Source organism: Bactrocera dorsalis, chromosome 1 (assembly GCF_023373825.1).
Source record: "Bactrocera dorsalis isolate Fly_Bdor chromosome 1, ASM2337382v1, whole genome shotgun sequence".
In the NCBI taxonomy this organism is placed as follows: domain Eukaryota; kingdom Metazoa; phylum Arthropoda; class Insecta; order Diptera; family Tephritidae; genus Bactrocera; species Bactrocera dorsalis.
The window spans coordinates 71057403-71071292 of record NC_064303.1 but is presented as its reverse complement, the minus strand read 5'-3'; the positions used below and the strand labels follow the sequence as shown (position 1 = coordinate 71071292).

Below are 13890 nucleotides of genomic sequence, written 5' to 3'. Positions count from 1 at the left end.
TACGAAAAATTAAAGAATAAATTATATAATCCTCATATTAAAGAGCAAATACATCGGGTAATAAATAATTGCGATATATGTTCAGGCGGCAAATATGATCGAAATCCTATAAAAAAAACAAATTTTTTGTTACTGAAACACCCAAAAGTACTAATGAAATAATTCATGTTGATACCTACGTATGTAAATAACAAACACTCATTTATCGTCTTCATAGATAAATTTTCAAAACATGCTACATGTCTACCACTTACGGACAGGAATAGCAGAACCATTGTAAGTCAATTACAACAACTTTTATCCATAAAAGGAAAGGTAAAGAAAATGGTGTTCGACAATGAATTTAGAGCCCAAAATATTGAAGATTTCTTAAAAAGAGAGGGAATACAATACCACATGACTAAACCGAATAGTCACACTGGAAATAATGATGTGGAAAGATTAAATAATACAATCACAGAAAAAATTAGGACTCTAAATCTTGAGCATTATTTACCAATTACCCAACAAATTTTTAAAGCTATCACATACAACAATGATACTTAACACAGCACAATTAAATGCACCCCAATAGAGGCACAAAGTAAAATAATAGATCACGCAATAATTTATGATAGGCTCTGTAAAATAAAACAATCAAAAATAAATAAAGCAAATAATAATAGGGAAGAATATACGGAAACTAGACAAGAAGGATTTATAAAACACTATAAAAATGTAAGACATAAAGAGGAACCAAAGTTTAAGAAAAAACCCTTACAAGGAATCCACACCACTAACATAAAAAGACCTAACAAATTTGGCAACTAATCATTGAACATCTATATTAAAATAAATCATTAATTTAAATTTGCAGGTAATAATGTGGATATTATTATTAATCTCATCATCGTTAGTAGAAGTAAGAGGTAATTTAATCACTAAAAAAATAACACAAACTAACGGATACATAGAAATTTATAATAATAATCAAAGCATACCGATAGAATCCGATTTAATTTTACATAAAGTAGACATTCAAGAAACAAAGAATTTACTCGCATCAATGAAAGATAATATAGATATTTTTAGTGAAAGTCAAAGAAATTATATAATAAATCAAGTAGATACACTCATAAGTAAATTAAAAACAATAACACCTACAAGTAGACAAAAAAGGGGACTAATAAACATAGTAGGCAATGCATGTAAATATCTTTTTGGTACAATGGATAATACTGACCAAGAAGATATAACCAACCATCTTAACACAGTCGATTCTAACTTACATAATTCTATAACAGAATTAAATCAACAAATAAAAATTAACAGTCATTTATTAAAGAAACAATAAACCAGAATCAGAAGAATGTTCTTTATCAGATAGGAGGATTGCATAAAACTATAAAAGATGTTTTGCTACAAAATACCTATTTAGAAAAATTACTTATGTTAAATTCAATTAAAAATCATATTGAGTATATTCAAACATATATAACTACAGCACAAAATGGCATAAATGATGCCAATATCCTTACAAAAAATGAAATAGATTATTATAATATAAACATTGAAAAAATTAAATACTTAAGAACGGCAATATTTGAAAAAGAAAGAGAATTAATATCACTGGATCACAAATTTGAATTTGTTTTTTGTTCCACGGATGCCACTATCCAATTTGTATGTGAAATGGCTCGCTGATTTCGAAAATCGAGTTAATTTTTTTTTTTATGAATACGTTTTTGAGATATTTGCAATTTACCGTTATTCGACCAAAAAAAAAGGTGTCTTCATTTAATCATGTATATCTCACTGACCAGTTGAGCAATCTTACTGCAAATTATAGAAAATAAAAGTGAATGAAATTTCCTAAAAATATTGTCTACTTCATTTTTCCATAGGTCTTATAATTTCTGAGAAATTGATTAATAACTTCGTGTTTTTAAATTTTTGTATGAAAAAATTAAAAAAAATAAACTTTGGCAAGGAAAAAATTTTAAAACAAAAGATATTTTTAAATTTTTTTTTTATTTTATATGAAGTCCTGTTTCTTTATAAAAAACTAAGCTACCAACGAACAAAATCCATGGATAAATAGGAAAGTTGTACATGATCAAAGAAATATATCCAAGTCGCGCAAAGTCAATGTATTCGTATATGCGTATGTAGTGTGTAAAGTAGGGGTGGGATTGTTTTCGAATATCATTAGAATAAACTAATAACGCTATTCGTTTAAAAAAAATCAAATAATACTTTTAGAATAGTAATACTCAAATACTATTGTAGTAGGTAGTTTGCACCGTAAGCTAGAGGTGTTAGGTTCGAAACCCCTGTAGTCATGTGTGTAGGTATACAGGCAGATTTTCGAAGGGTAATTAGTTGCGGAAAATTCCTAATGCAAATAAATTTAATTCAAACATACATACCTATATGCACACACACATATGTATCTTGGTAAATCCATTATTTTTTTCAAGGCCAACATAGCAGGTAGTATTTTCTTTTCCCGGCTCGTTAATATGAAGGAACTTTTGTTTAGGTAGGTTTTGCCTTTTTTTATTTTTTCGCGATCAAGCTATATATAAGGATAAATGCCCGTTGAAAGTTCATAATATCTGTAAGGCTCGCCGGTTCCAGTTTATAATTACAATATAAGAAACCGTGAGCTATTTTTAAAAATAAAATGAGTAAACGTACGCGAGAATTTGAGTGTACCAACGATCCGGATATGTTCTGTTACATATGCGGTGAATATACTCTTGTGCGGCATCGGAGGCAGTTTACAGATTCGATCCAATCTATATATTCAAAATATTTTGGTATTGAGCCTAAAAATATTGATAAACCATGGACTCCGAATGTTTTGTGTTCCTTGTGTCGAATAATATTGGTTCAATGGGAATCAGGATCAACAAAGTACGTATTAAAATTATGAAACTATGCTTCTTTTTATTTAATAGTAATTTTTAATTTTTTTATTTTTCAGGCGATACATGAAATTTGATGTACCAATGATTTGGCGAGAACCTACATGCCACTCAGAAGATTGTTATATTTGTATGACAAAAGTACTTGGCTTTGGAAAATCAAGAAAAGTGATTTATGCTAACGTACCTACCGTTTCATTGCCAGTTCCACATTCAGCTGAAGTTGCGTATCCAGTTTCGTTGTCAACAGCAGTATCTGAAAGCTCATCTGAATATGAGAAATCAAGTTGTAATGAATTTTTAATGGAAAACGAGAGAAACGTTCTATCACAAGCGCAACTAAACGATTGGATTAGAGATTTGGAATTATCCAAGGAAAAAGCTGAGCTACATGCCTCTCGTATGCAACAATTTCAATTCGTGTCACCCCATGTTAAGGTGACATATTATAGAAATCGTCACGAACCATTTGCCAAACACTATACGAAGGAAGACAATGTATGCTATTGCAAAGACATTCCAGGGTTATTCAAAGAGTTTGGTCAACCATATGATTCCGAGGAGTGGCGATTGTTCATAGACAGCAATAAACTGAGCTTGAAGGCCGTATTACTGCATAATGGCAACAAAAAGCCCTCGATCCCGATCGCGCATGCAGTAAACACGAAGGAAACATACGAGGTAATGGAGAAATTGTTAAAATTCATCAAATATGAAGAGCATGATTGGAAAATATGTGCCGATCTTAAAGTCGTTGGAATGTTATGCGGTCTACAAAGTGGCTACACAAAACACTGCTGCTTTCTCTGCAAATGAGATAGCCGAGCTCGTAAAGACCACTATTGCATTAAGGATTGGCCGGAAAGAGTTGAATTTACAATTGGTGTGGATAATATCAAATACATCCCACTTGTAAAGAAGGAAAAAATCATTCTTCCGCCATTGCACATCAAGCTCGGCCTCATTAAAAATTTTGTTAAGGCGTTGGACAAAGAAGGCAAAGCATTCAATTATTTGCAAAATTTTTTCCCAAATATTTCCCAGGCCAAGATAAAGGAAGGTATATTTGTTGGACCCCAAATAAAAAAGTTGATAAATAATGACCAATTCAAAGGACTATTGTCACCAGTTGAGGCAGCAGCGTGGGATTCCTTCGAAATGATCGTTTCTTCAGTGACGAGCATGGCGAAAGGTTTCACCAGCAAATGAAATTAATTGAGAATCGATACCAAGGTTTCTGGGACGCCGGTATGATGGGTGACTACTGTTGGTTTCTCATAAGAGAAACCGATCCTAAACTAAATAAACGACAAAACAAAGCACATAATCATTTCGACTATAATGTAAGAACATCAACTTAAGACAAAAATAACACATTGTTTTAATATATATTACTAATATATAAATAAATGAGTTTATAAAAACTAAAAACGACATGAAAATTGACTTTTTACTTAACAGAAACAGCGCCCACCCCTACTTTACACACTACATACGCATATACGAATACATTGACTTTGCGCGACTTGGATATATTTCTTTGATCATGTACAACTTTCCTATTTATCCATGGATTTTGTTCGTTGGTAGCTTAGTTTTTTATAAAGAAACAGGACTTCATATAAAATTAAAAAAAATTTAAAAATATCTTTTGTTTTAAAATTTTTTCCTTGCCAAAGTTTATTTTTTTTAATTTTTTCATACAAAAATTTAAAGACACGAAGTTATTAATCAATTTCTCAGAAATTATAAGACCTATGGAAAAATGAAGTAGACAATATTTTTAGGAAATTTCATTCACTTTTATTTTCTATAATTTGCAGTAAGATTGCTCAACTGGTCAGTGAGATATACATGATTAAATGAAGACACCTTTTTTTTTGGTCGAATAACGGTAAATTGCAAATATCTCAAAAACGTATCCATAAAAAAAAAATTAACTCGATTTTCGAAATCAGCGAGCCATTTCACATACAAATTGGATAGTGGCGTTCATGGAACATTTTTGCTGTAAACCAGTGTATTTGTAACCAAAGTACCAAAAATATTTTTTAATATACAAGTAATAACTATAATACCTATCCCTTATTTAAATAAAGAAATAAATGCTGAAATTTCAAATGTATTCAAATATAATGATAAGATTTATGAGTATAAGAAGAATAAATACATAAATGAATGTACCATATCAAAACACTGTACAATAGATAAGACATGTGAATTAATTACAAATGTTAACTCAGAAATAATAATATTAATGACGAAATCATAATTGTAAAAAATGCAAAAAATTATTTAATTCAAAATAATTGTGGCTCAGAAGCATTACAATTAAATGGAAATTATGTAATAAAATACAACAACTGTTCAACCAAAAATTTTCAAATAATTACAAAATGTTTATTGACAAAGTTATATTATCACAATCTAAACATATTACTTTTAATACCACTCTAACTTTAGAAGAATTAAAATTAACGTCGATACATAATCTAAAAGAAATAGAAGAAATAAAATACAAAAATAAAATTGTAACATACAGTGTACCAACAGTGGTAATATTAATAGTAATATTCTTTATAATAATATTAATGTGCAATCATTGTAAAAGAAATAAAGAAAGAATTCAGGAGAATTCGGCTAGGGGTGGAGGAGTTACATATATAGTTCCACAAACAACAATATGTAATGAAAACTCCAACGTAGATGAAATAATAAGAAAATACTTAAACCAACCCAACAACATTACTGTATAAAACATTTATTTATTTGTTGGCTTGATTTAACTTGACACTCATATAAATGTGTATAACGAAAATGCAAGTGTCGTTGCTTCATAAAAATTAAACAACGATACTTGCAATGTAAACAAATTTAAACATTGTAGCTCAAATTTCATGTCACCGAACTCAAATTTATGAGTACTACATGAAATGTTATTACTTTTACTTTTATAAGCAAAAGTCAAAGTAATATCAAATTACGTAGGAATATTTGTACTTAAGCCACATAAATGTCAATGCACTGAATTATTTGTATGTCCACTTAAAAAACTGCCTAAGCCACATAAATGTCAATGTAATTGGAAAAGTATTAAAATATTACATATGTATGTATATGATTTTGTTTATATTCGATTATTTTGATCAATATTGTAGGTTTCATTTTAAAAACGAAATTATTGTAAAGTCAGTCTTAAGATTCACTTGAATAAAGGAAGATATAACAGCTTAAGCTTGTTTTTCAATTCGACCTTATTTTACATAATTCGCGCAATGTTAGCTGCCAAAAATACCGATGTTGTTGACTTAAACTGGAAAATTCAAAAGACGACGCCGTGAATTATCCAGTGGAGTTTCCAAATTCTTTGGAGAGGATTGGTATGCCACCGCATTATTTGCGTCTCAAAGTTGGATCTGTCGTTATTATGTTTCGCAATCTTCATGCGCCGAAACTGTGTAATGGAACCCGACTGATTGTGATGCACCTATCGAATACAAGGGGCAGAATGCTTGATTCTACGAGTTCCTTTGAGTTCTATTGATTTGCCATTTTAGCTCAAACGGGTTCAGTTTCCAGTAAAAATTGCATTTGAGATGACAATCATCATTACACAAGGATAGTCGCTAGAAATGTATAGCATAAATTTGGAACTGCTATGTTTTTTACATGGCCAAAAATACGTGGCGTGCTCACGAGTTGGAAAACTATCTTCTCTGTACATTTACGCACCGGAACAGAAACCAAAAAATGTTGTTTATCAAGCTGCGTTACATTGAAATAAAAAAGAAATGATAAAAAGAATGATAAATTTAACTTTCTTTCAAAACACATATGTAATTTCAAGCAGGACAACGGCTGCGGGGTCAGCTAGTTTATAATATAATTCACTTTTTATAAAAAAGTTATTATTTGTTTACATACATAATAACTTAACATACATAATAACTTAGCAAATGATTGCTTTAACACAATAACATTACAATAAAAAGAAATATTTAACAATTATTAACTATAACGAGAGAATAGACAACTGATGGCATGAAAGGGTTAAGAGCATATACATATGTTGCGCCAAGCGACACCCTTTAAACATAAATACTATTTTTAAACATAATACTAAACTAATGTATATGAACTAATTTTATATTAAATATTGGAATTAAAATGTTAAAGTTTATTTTATATAAAGTACTCACGCTAATACATAATACTGTTTTATATACTCACCATAATTTTCTACCATAATGTAACTAAATGAATCCTACTTACCCCTTTTTGTAAATACATACTTACAAGTCCCGTTAGGTTAAGGTTTAGGCTAAGTCATAAAATTCCTGCAATAAATAATTCAATTGTGTAAGAAGAACATTCGCGAGCGGTCATAATTCTATTCAATCGGCACAGGCACGCGTTCCCAAATAATTAACTTGTCTCAAAAAAGCTTGAGATTTTTCATGGCGCCCGAGCAGGGACAATAGTACGTGATAAAAGTTTAACAAAAAAGTTTAATAACTAACATTTTTAAACCAATTTTCGTGGATATCATATTTCCGTATATTTCGGTATTTTCGGTTTCAATTGCTTGCGTTTAATTGCCTGTGCGCGCGCGTTTCGTTTCGCGATTGTCGTCGGCTAAATAAAAGTGAAAAATATACAAACGTAACTTCAAAATAAAGTGTACCAAACGTGTTTAAATTTACAAAAATTCTTTATTACAAATTATTACTGTGAAAGTGAAAAGATTCACAGAGTGTATAAAAAATAACGGCACGATTCCGATTACTTTGGCGGAGGGGTAAAAAAATTTCCGTATAAATGGGGTATGTGCGGATAGGGGAGCTTCTCCAGAGGAGGAATATCTAAAAATAATTTTAAAATATCTTATATTTTTCAAAATATTCACGATTAAAGATTCAAAAATTTGCACTAAAAACACATGGTATTTCTCTAAGTTTCACTATTTTTTTTACATTTTTCACTTGGTATATTTAAATACACACTTTAAAGATTGCAATAAGTTCACATTTCACTTTTATTTTGTAATATTTTACCTAAATTTATTAATTTAAAAATCACTTATCTCACTCATCGCTGCAAAGGTTAGATTGTTTACAATTATGAGGAAAACAAGCGTTGCCACATCTTAAACACCAAATTTGTAGGATTCTTAACGATATTTCTTTGTTTGTTTCTTTGCGTGATTCTTTTTTCTATATTAATTATAATAAAACATACTTTCCAACATCTTTCAAGTTATAATATTGAGTTGTGAAAACTTTTTCCATTTACATATGTATATGTATAATTTGCGATTTATGTTCAATAAATACAAATAAGTAAAAATCTATGATAATATTGTAAAATTTATATCATATCGGGTTGACTGAAGTACTTTCGCGTAGTACTCCTTTCTGCGTTGGCGGCCTTCGGCCGCGCTCTAAAAAAATAGCCCTGGTTGAGCGAATACCCGGGGTGACCGAAGTACTTTTGTGTAGTACTCCTTTCTGCGTTGGCGGCCTTCGGCCGCGCTCTAAAAAAATAACCCTGGTCGAGCAAATACCCGGGGTGACCGAAGTACTTTAGCGTAGTACTCCTTTAAAAAGATAATCCTGATCCAGCCAATACCCGACGTAACCTAAGCATTTTATTATTGAAGTAAAACTTCTTTAGGCGCGCTTGGCTTGGGGAGTAAACTGGTGAAAAGTGTGATTCGCCTAAGTGTAATCAGGCGAGGTGAACGCAGAGAACGTATAATATAGACAGAGAACGTTAAATATAGAGAAGGTTCACGGCGCGGAGATCGTAAAAATATTTTTGGCTAACTCAGTCGTGATGGTCCAGTTTCACCACAGACAAATTATAAGCGTGTTTCACCACGAATATAGCAGAATTGAGCATTTTCACTGTTAAATGAGAAAAATAATGCGAATTCCAATGTAAAGTAATGTATGCGTACAGATTCGCTTATTTACTATGCTCAAACGACTCTGCTTATAATTTATAGATCGGTATACATACATATGTATATTTGTTATGAAAACACATAAGTGTGTATTTTGAATTTGACCTATGTATTTGTATACCATAAAATCTTTGCAAGTATTACTACCTAAATATACATTTTATATGGGTTTGACAGGTCATATATGTATTTACTATATACAAAAATATGTATATGTACATACATATATTTCCTTTAATTATTAAAAGTTTCGATATCATGTTAAAAGACCAAGCGGTCGCACATGTGCTCATATATAATTATGTGTGCATGTAAACAAATATGCTAGACCATAGGGATAATGTTTGTAAATTTGTCTAGATGCAGTACATATGTATGTACACTCAATGCTTCATGCGAAATCTCCGTTGAGACGGACAACCAATGGCGAAGCTCGCGTTTTTTGCTTCCATGTCAACGAGTCAATCTGTCGACACAGCATTGTGTTGTTGGTAGAAAATCCTAGCTGTGCCGAAACAATAAGCGAACGATTGTCTATTGTTACCGCTTCCCTTGCCGCGCTAACAGCTTCGCCAACAAACTTGCGTAAATATGTATGAATATATAAGTTAAATTTTTATTTTATTGGTTTAATTTTTAAAAACTAGCGGACTCGCGTCCGCAGTCTTTCTATATTAATTGCTGTCTAAAAACTAATTACAAATTATTTCTTAAGTCTAAATTAAACCTAAGCCTGTACCTGGTCACGTTGCCAACAGTTGCGGCGTCAGCAATTGAACGGACGCGCGTGTGGAGTCACTAACTGATATTGCTGATGCAGTGTCAGCAATTGGGTGGTTTAAAGTTTCCAGCTATTGACCAACGGTGGGAATTAGCTGACGGTGTGAACCACTGTGTTAACTCTTCCCCCTTTAAGCATGATCGTCCTCGATCATCAATAGAATGGCAAGTCGTTGAAGTTTACGTAAGTTGGCTTGTTGATTATGTCGTTTGGTGGACTTACTGGAGGGTTTTCAATTGTGACTTCTTTTCCGACATATTCAATCTTTATTGATCTACGTTTATAAAGTGCAATGCACATGTATGAAAAAACTACCATAACTGTTGTTGTAAGAGTTCCAATAGAAAGCGTTGTGATTCTTAGGAAATCAATTCGTCTGGTGTTGTTGATGTGCAATTCGTTTAGCATTTCTAGTGATAAAATCTTGATGTGATTCTTTTCGTCTGGCGTAAGTTGTAAGACTGGGGGTATGGCTTCGAAAGGTATTGTTTCAAAATTTCTATATGTCTGGTTTTTGACTTCTATCGTATTATAGAATTTAATAACGTGTGTCCCATTTGTCATCTGAGGCGTTCTGTTTATATTTATTATACCATTAAAATGGTTTAATAGTAGTATTCCTGGTCGATTGTAGGAATAGCGTGACTCGTGATTGTGGTGCAGGTAGAATTTAAACTATTTATTATTTTAGGTAAACATGTATCTTCACTTAAATCTACTAAACATTTTTTTTCACAAATTGTTACATTATTATATTTTTCTCATAGTTTCTTAACTCCATATATTGAATTTTTTCCTTTAATTATTTCTTTATATTTAATATTTATTGCAATGTTTTTTGGCTTCTTAACTGGCCTTATAATTATTCTTCTAAATATTTCGCTATTTGTAAGCGGAATTTTTATCATATAAATTATTAACATTTCCTTACTTTGTACGTTTATTTTTGAAAATTCTAACGCTTCTTCTGCGTTGTTAAATGGCATTTGTTCTTCTCTTAATTTTACTAATGCAGTTTTTATTTCTTCTTTATTTAGTAATAATGTATTTAAAACATTTGTTTTCGTCCATTGAATGGCATACTTTATATTAACTAATTCTTCTTTTATTAACCTAATCTCACTTTGTAAATCAATTACAATTTCATTTATTATACTATCGTCTTTTCTTATTGAATTTGAAATTAAATTCATTACATTTGATATATTGTTAATTCTGTTAGTAAATAGTTCATTTATTATTACTTGTTTGTTATTATTTTGGTTTAGGTTCAAAAGATTCTTATTAATGATTTCGAGGTCGTCATGGTCTGGTGATCCTGCCAGATATTTCCATGCGGTGCCTAATATGTTTATTGACTTTCTAATTAGGGATGTTTTAGTGGGTTTAAGTGTATCGAGGATTTCAAGGGTTTGATTTATTTCATGTTTAAGGATTGGGCGAAGGAAAGTGTCTTTGGGGATTTTGTCCGTTATATGGTCCTGTATGTCTGTCAAAAGTTGTTCGTACTTGTTGATGTCAATTATATGGATTAGTCTAAATGTTCCGTCCTGAATTTCAGCTAGTCCGTTATTTACGTCACTAGGTAAGAGTTTGTATAGTCCAAAATCTCTATGCTAGCGAGACTGGTCGTAATAGTAGTCAAGAGGAGTATGCATCTAATGGTGTCCATTTTTCCTGAAAGTAGATATTAGTTATTTTTTATTAGTCCTTTATGAACTATTCTTCTTGATGCTGTTTTAACTGTGGTCCTCATATTTTCGGAAACTGTTTCTTTTTTATATTTTGAAGTTAATTTTGATCCTAATCTGTTATTTATTTTAACATAAGTAATTTCTCCTGGGCTATAGTCCTTGTGTTCTGATCTATTTTTATTATGGTATGAAAGATCTCTTTCTTGTTTTTTTTTTCAGAAGAGTAATATTTTTTTGTCGTTCTTTTTCTATTTGTTGTGGGTCAGAGCGTATCCTGTTCGAGAAAAATATGTCTACGGGTTTGTTTTTTGTCGTTGAGTGAATGGATGAATTGTATTCTTGAACTGATTTAAATAATAATTCTTCAAATGGCATACCTGTGGAGTTAGCTTTGATACATCTCATTATTTCGGAAAGAGTGCTGTGAAACCTTTCTACTTTTCCATTACTGGCGCTGCTGTAAGGAGGTGTGGTGTAGACATTTATAGACATTTGGTCTTTGAGAAGGGTAGATATAGAAGCAGAATTTAGTGATTTCTCATTGTCTATTACAACGAGTTTTGGTATTCCGAAAGCAATCATTAATTCTCTTAATGGGTCCTTTATATGTTCTATTGCTCTTGATGAAATAATTTTTAGCTGTGAGGATGAGATTCTTCTGTGTGGAATAGATGTCAACGTGGACGATTTCTCCTGGGACCTGTGGAATAGGAGTTTCTTGGATTTGGGGTTTCGGTGGATGTCTGTCATATTTCTGTTCATGACAGGTAGAACACTGTTTGGCGATTTTTTTAATTTTGGAATGCATACTTGGAAAATAGTATTTTCGTAAAATTTGAGATTTATTCTCTCTACTGTTTCTATGTGCTCTTTTATGTTCTTAAATGATAATTTGCTCTTGTTCGGTTGCGGATGCGATATCTTTGAGAAACGTTTGCGTATAGCGGATTTTAGTGTTACTGAAGTGAAGTGGGTATATTTCCTGTATCTTACCCATTAGAGTTTCTGTCGTGTGTAGTCCGTTGATAAGTGCTGGGTCTAAGTACCGTTTGAATATGTCAATGATGTCTTGTGTAGAATAGTTTTCTTTTGTAATTATGTGTCTATGAAAAGTAGGGAATGGTATTTGAAAGGTGTAACTGTTCTCGTTGCCAAATAATAGGAAGAGTTGATTTTTAAAAGCATTAATAGGGGCTTCTGTAGCTGGAATAAGGAGATGAAAAGAGCTGTCGTTACTGTGGTCAGTGATTGTAAGAACATTAATGTCAGTCTGTGGAGGTCTCAATAAGGCATCTGCTACGACGTTTGTTCTTCCTGGCTTATACTTCATTTCGTAGTTGTATTCCTCAAGGATACACTTCCATCTCTTCATTTTGCCGTTGTGGTTTTTGTTGCTCAACGCAAAGGTGAGTGGTTGATGACCTGTGAAGATTACAACTTTCGCTGATCCGTATAAATAATTTCGGAGTGATGTAAGAGCCCAAATAATAGCCAGCATTTCTTTTTCGTTTGCGGCATAGCTCTCTTCGGTTTTGTTTAATGATCGGGATATAAAGGTGATAGGTTTACCTGCTTGCTCGAGGACGGCTCCTATGGCATAGTTGGATGCGTCGGTAGTAAGATGAAATTCTTGTGTGAGATCTGGATATGATAGGATAACTTCTTTTGATATTAGGGAAGATTTAATTTTGCTGAAGGATTCTAAGGCGTATTTATCAAACACTATTGGCTTTTTACTGGAGGCGGTTTTGGACACGCGTCCATCTTCCCCCCTTAAAAGCGAGGTCAGAGGTTTCGCTAACTTGGCGTAATCTCTGATGAAGCGTCGGTAATAGCCTGATAGGCCAAGGAAAGACCTCAAGTCTTTCAGTGTTTTTGGGCACGGAAATTCTTGGATTGCCTTTACTTTGGCGGGATTGGTTTTTATTCCTGTGGGTGAAATGATGAAGCCTAGAAATTCGACTTCCTTGCGGAAAAACTCGCACTTGTCTAATTGGACCTTCATGTTTGCATTTTGTAACGTATGGAATATTGTTTCGACATTATGAAGGTGATCTCGCTCATCTTTGCCAAATACTATTATGTCATCTATGTAGACATAACATATTTTGCCTATGTGCTCCTTCAGTATGTCGTCTAGCGCTCGTTGGAAAATAGCGGGTGCGTTCTTAAGTCCAAACGGAAGTCGAGTGAACTCATATTTGCCATTATTAATCTAAAAAGCTGTCTTCTCAATGTCCGATTCCTTCAAGGGAATCTGGTGGAAGCCACTCTTTAGATCAAGAACAGAAAAATATTTGTTGTTTCCAAGTTGTGAAATTACTTCATTTATTTCCGGGATGGGGTATCTATCTGCTATTGTCAATGTATTTAATTTTCTGTAATCAATTACAAGCCTATATTTCTTTTGTCCTGAGGCATCTAGTTTTTTAGGTACAACCCAAACAGGTGAGTTATAAGGAGAACGAGATGGTCTGATAATTCCGTTTTTAAGTAGATCTTCTATTTCTTTAGTTACAAAATCTCTCATCGCTAGTGGGT

At 32.2% G+C, this 13890-nt stretch overlaps 1 protein-coding gene across 1 annotated transcript; it reads left to right on the top strand.

The window, feature by feature from the left end:
* Positions 1-353: 353 nt before the first annotated feature.
* Positions 354-5966, top strand: LOC125775430 (uncharacterized). Its single transcript, XM_049446054.1, has 2 exons — positions 354-2898; positions 2969-5966. Exons 1-2 carry the CDS (start codon positions 2666-2668, stop codon positions 3723-3725), a joined length of 990 nt encoding a protein of 329 aa, XP_049302011.1. The 5' UTR covers positions 354-2665; the 3' UTR covers positions 3726-5966.
* The last annotated feature ends 7924 nt before the right edge of the window (positions 5967-13890 follow it).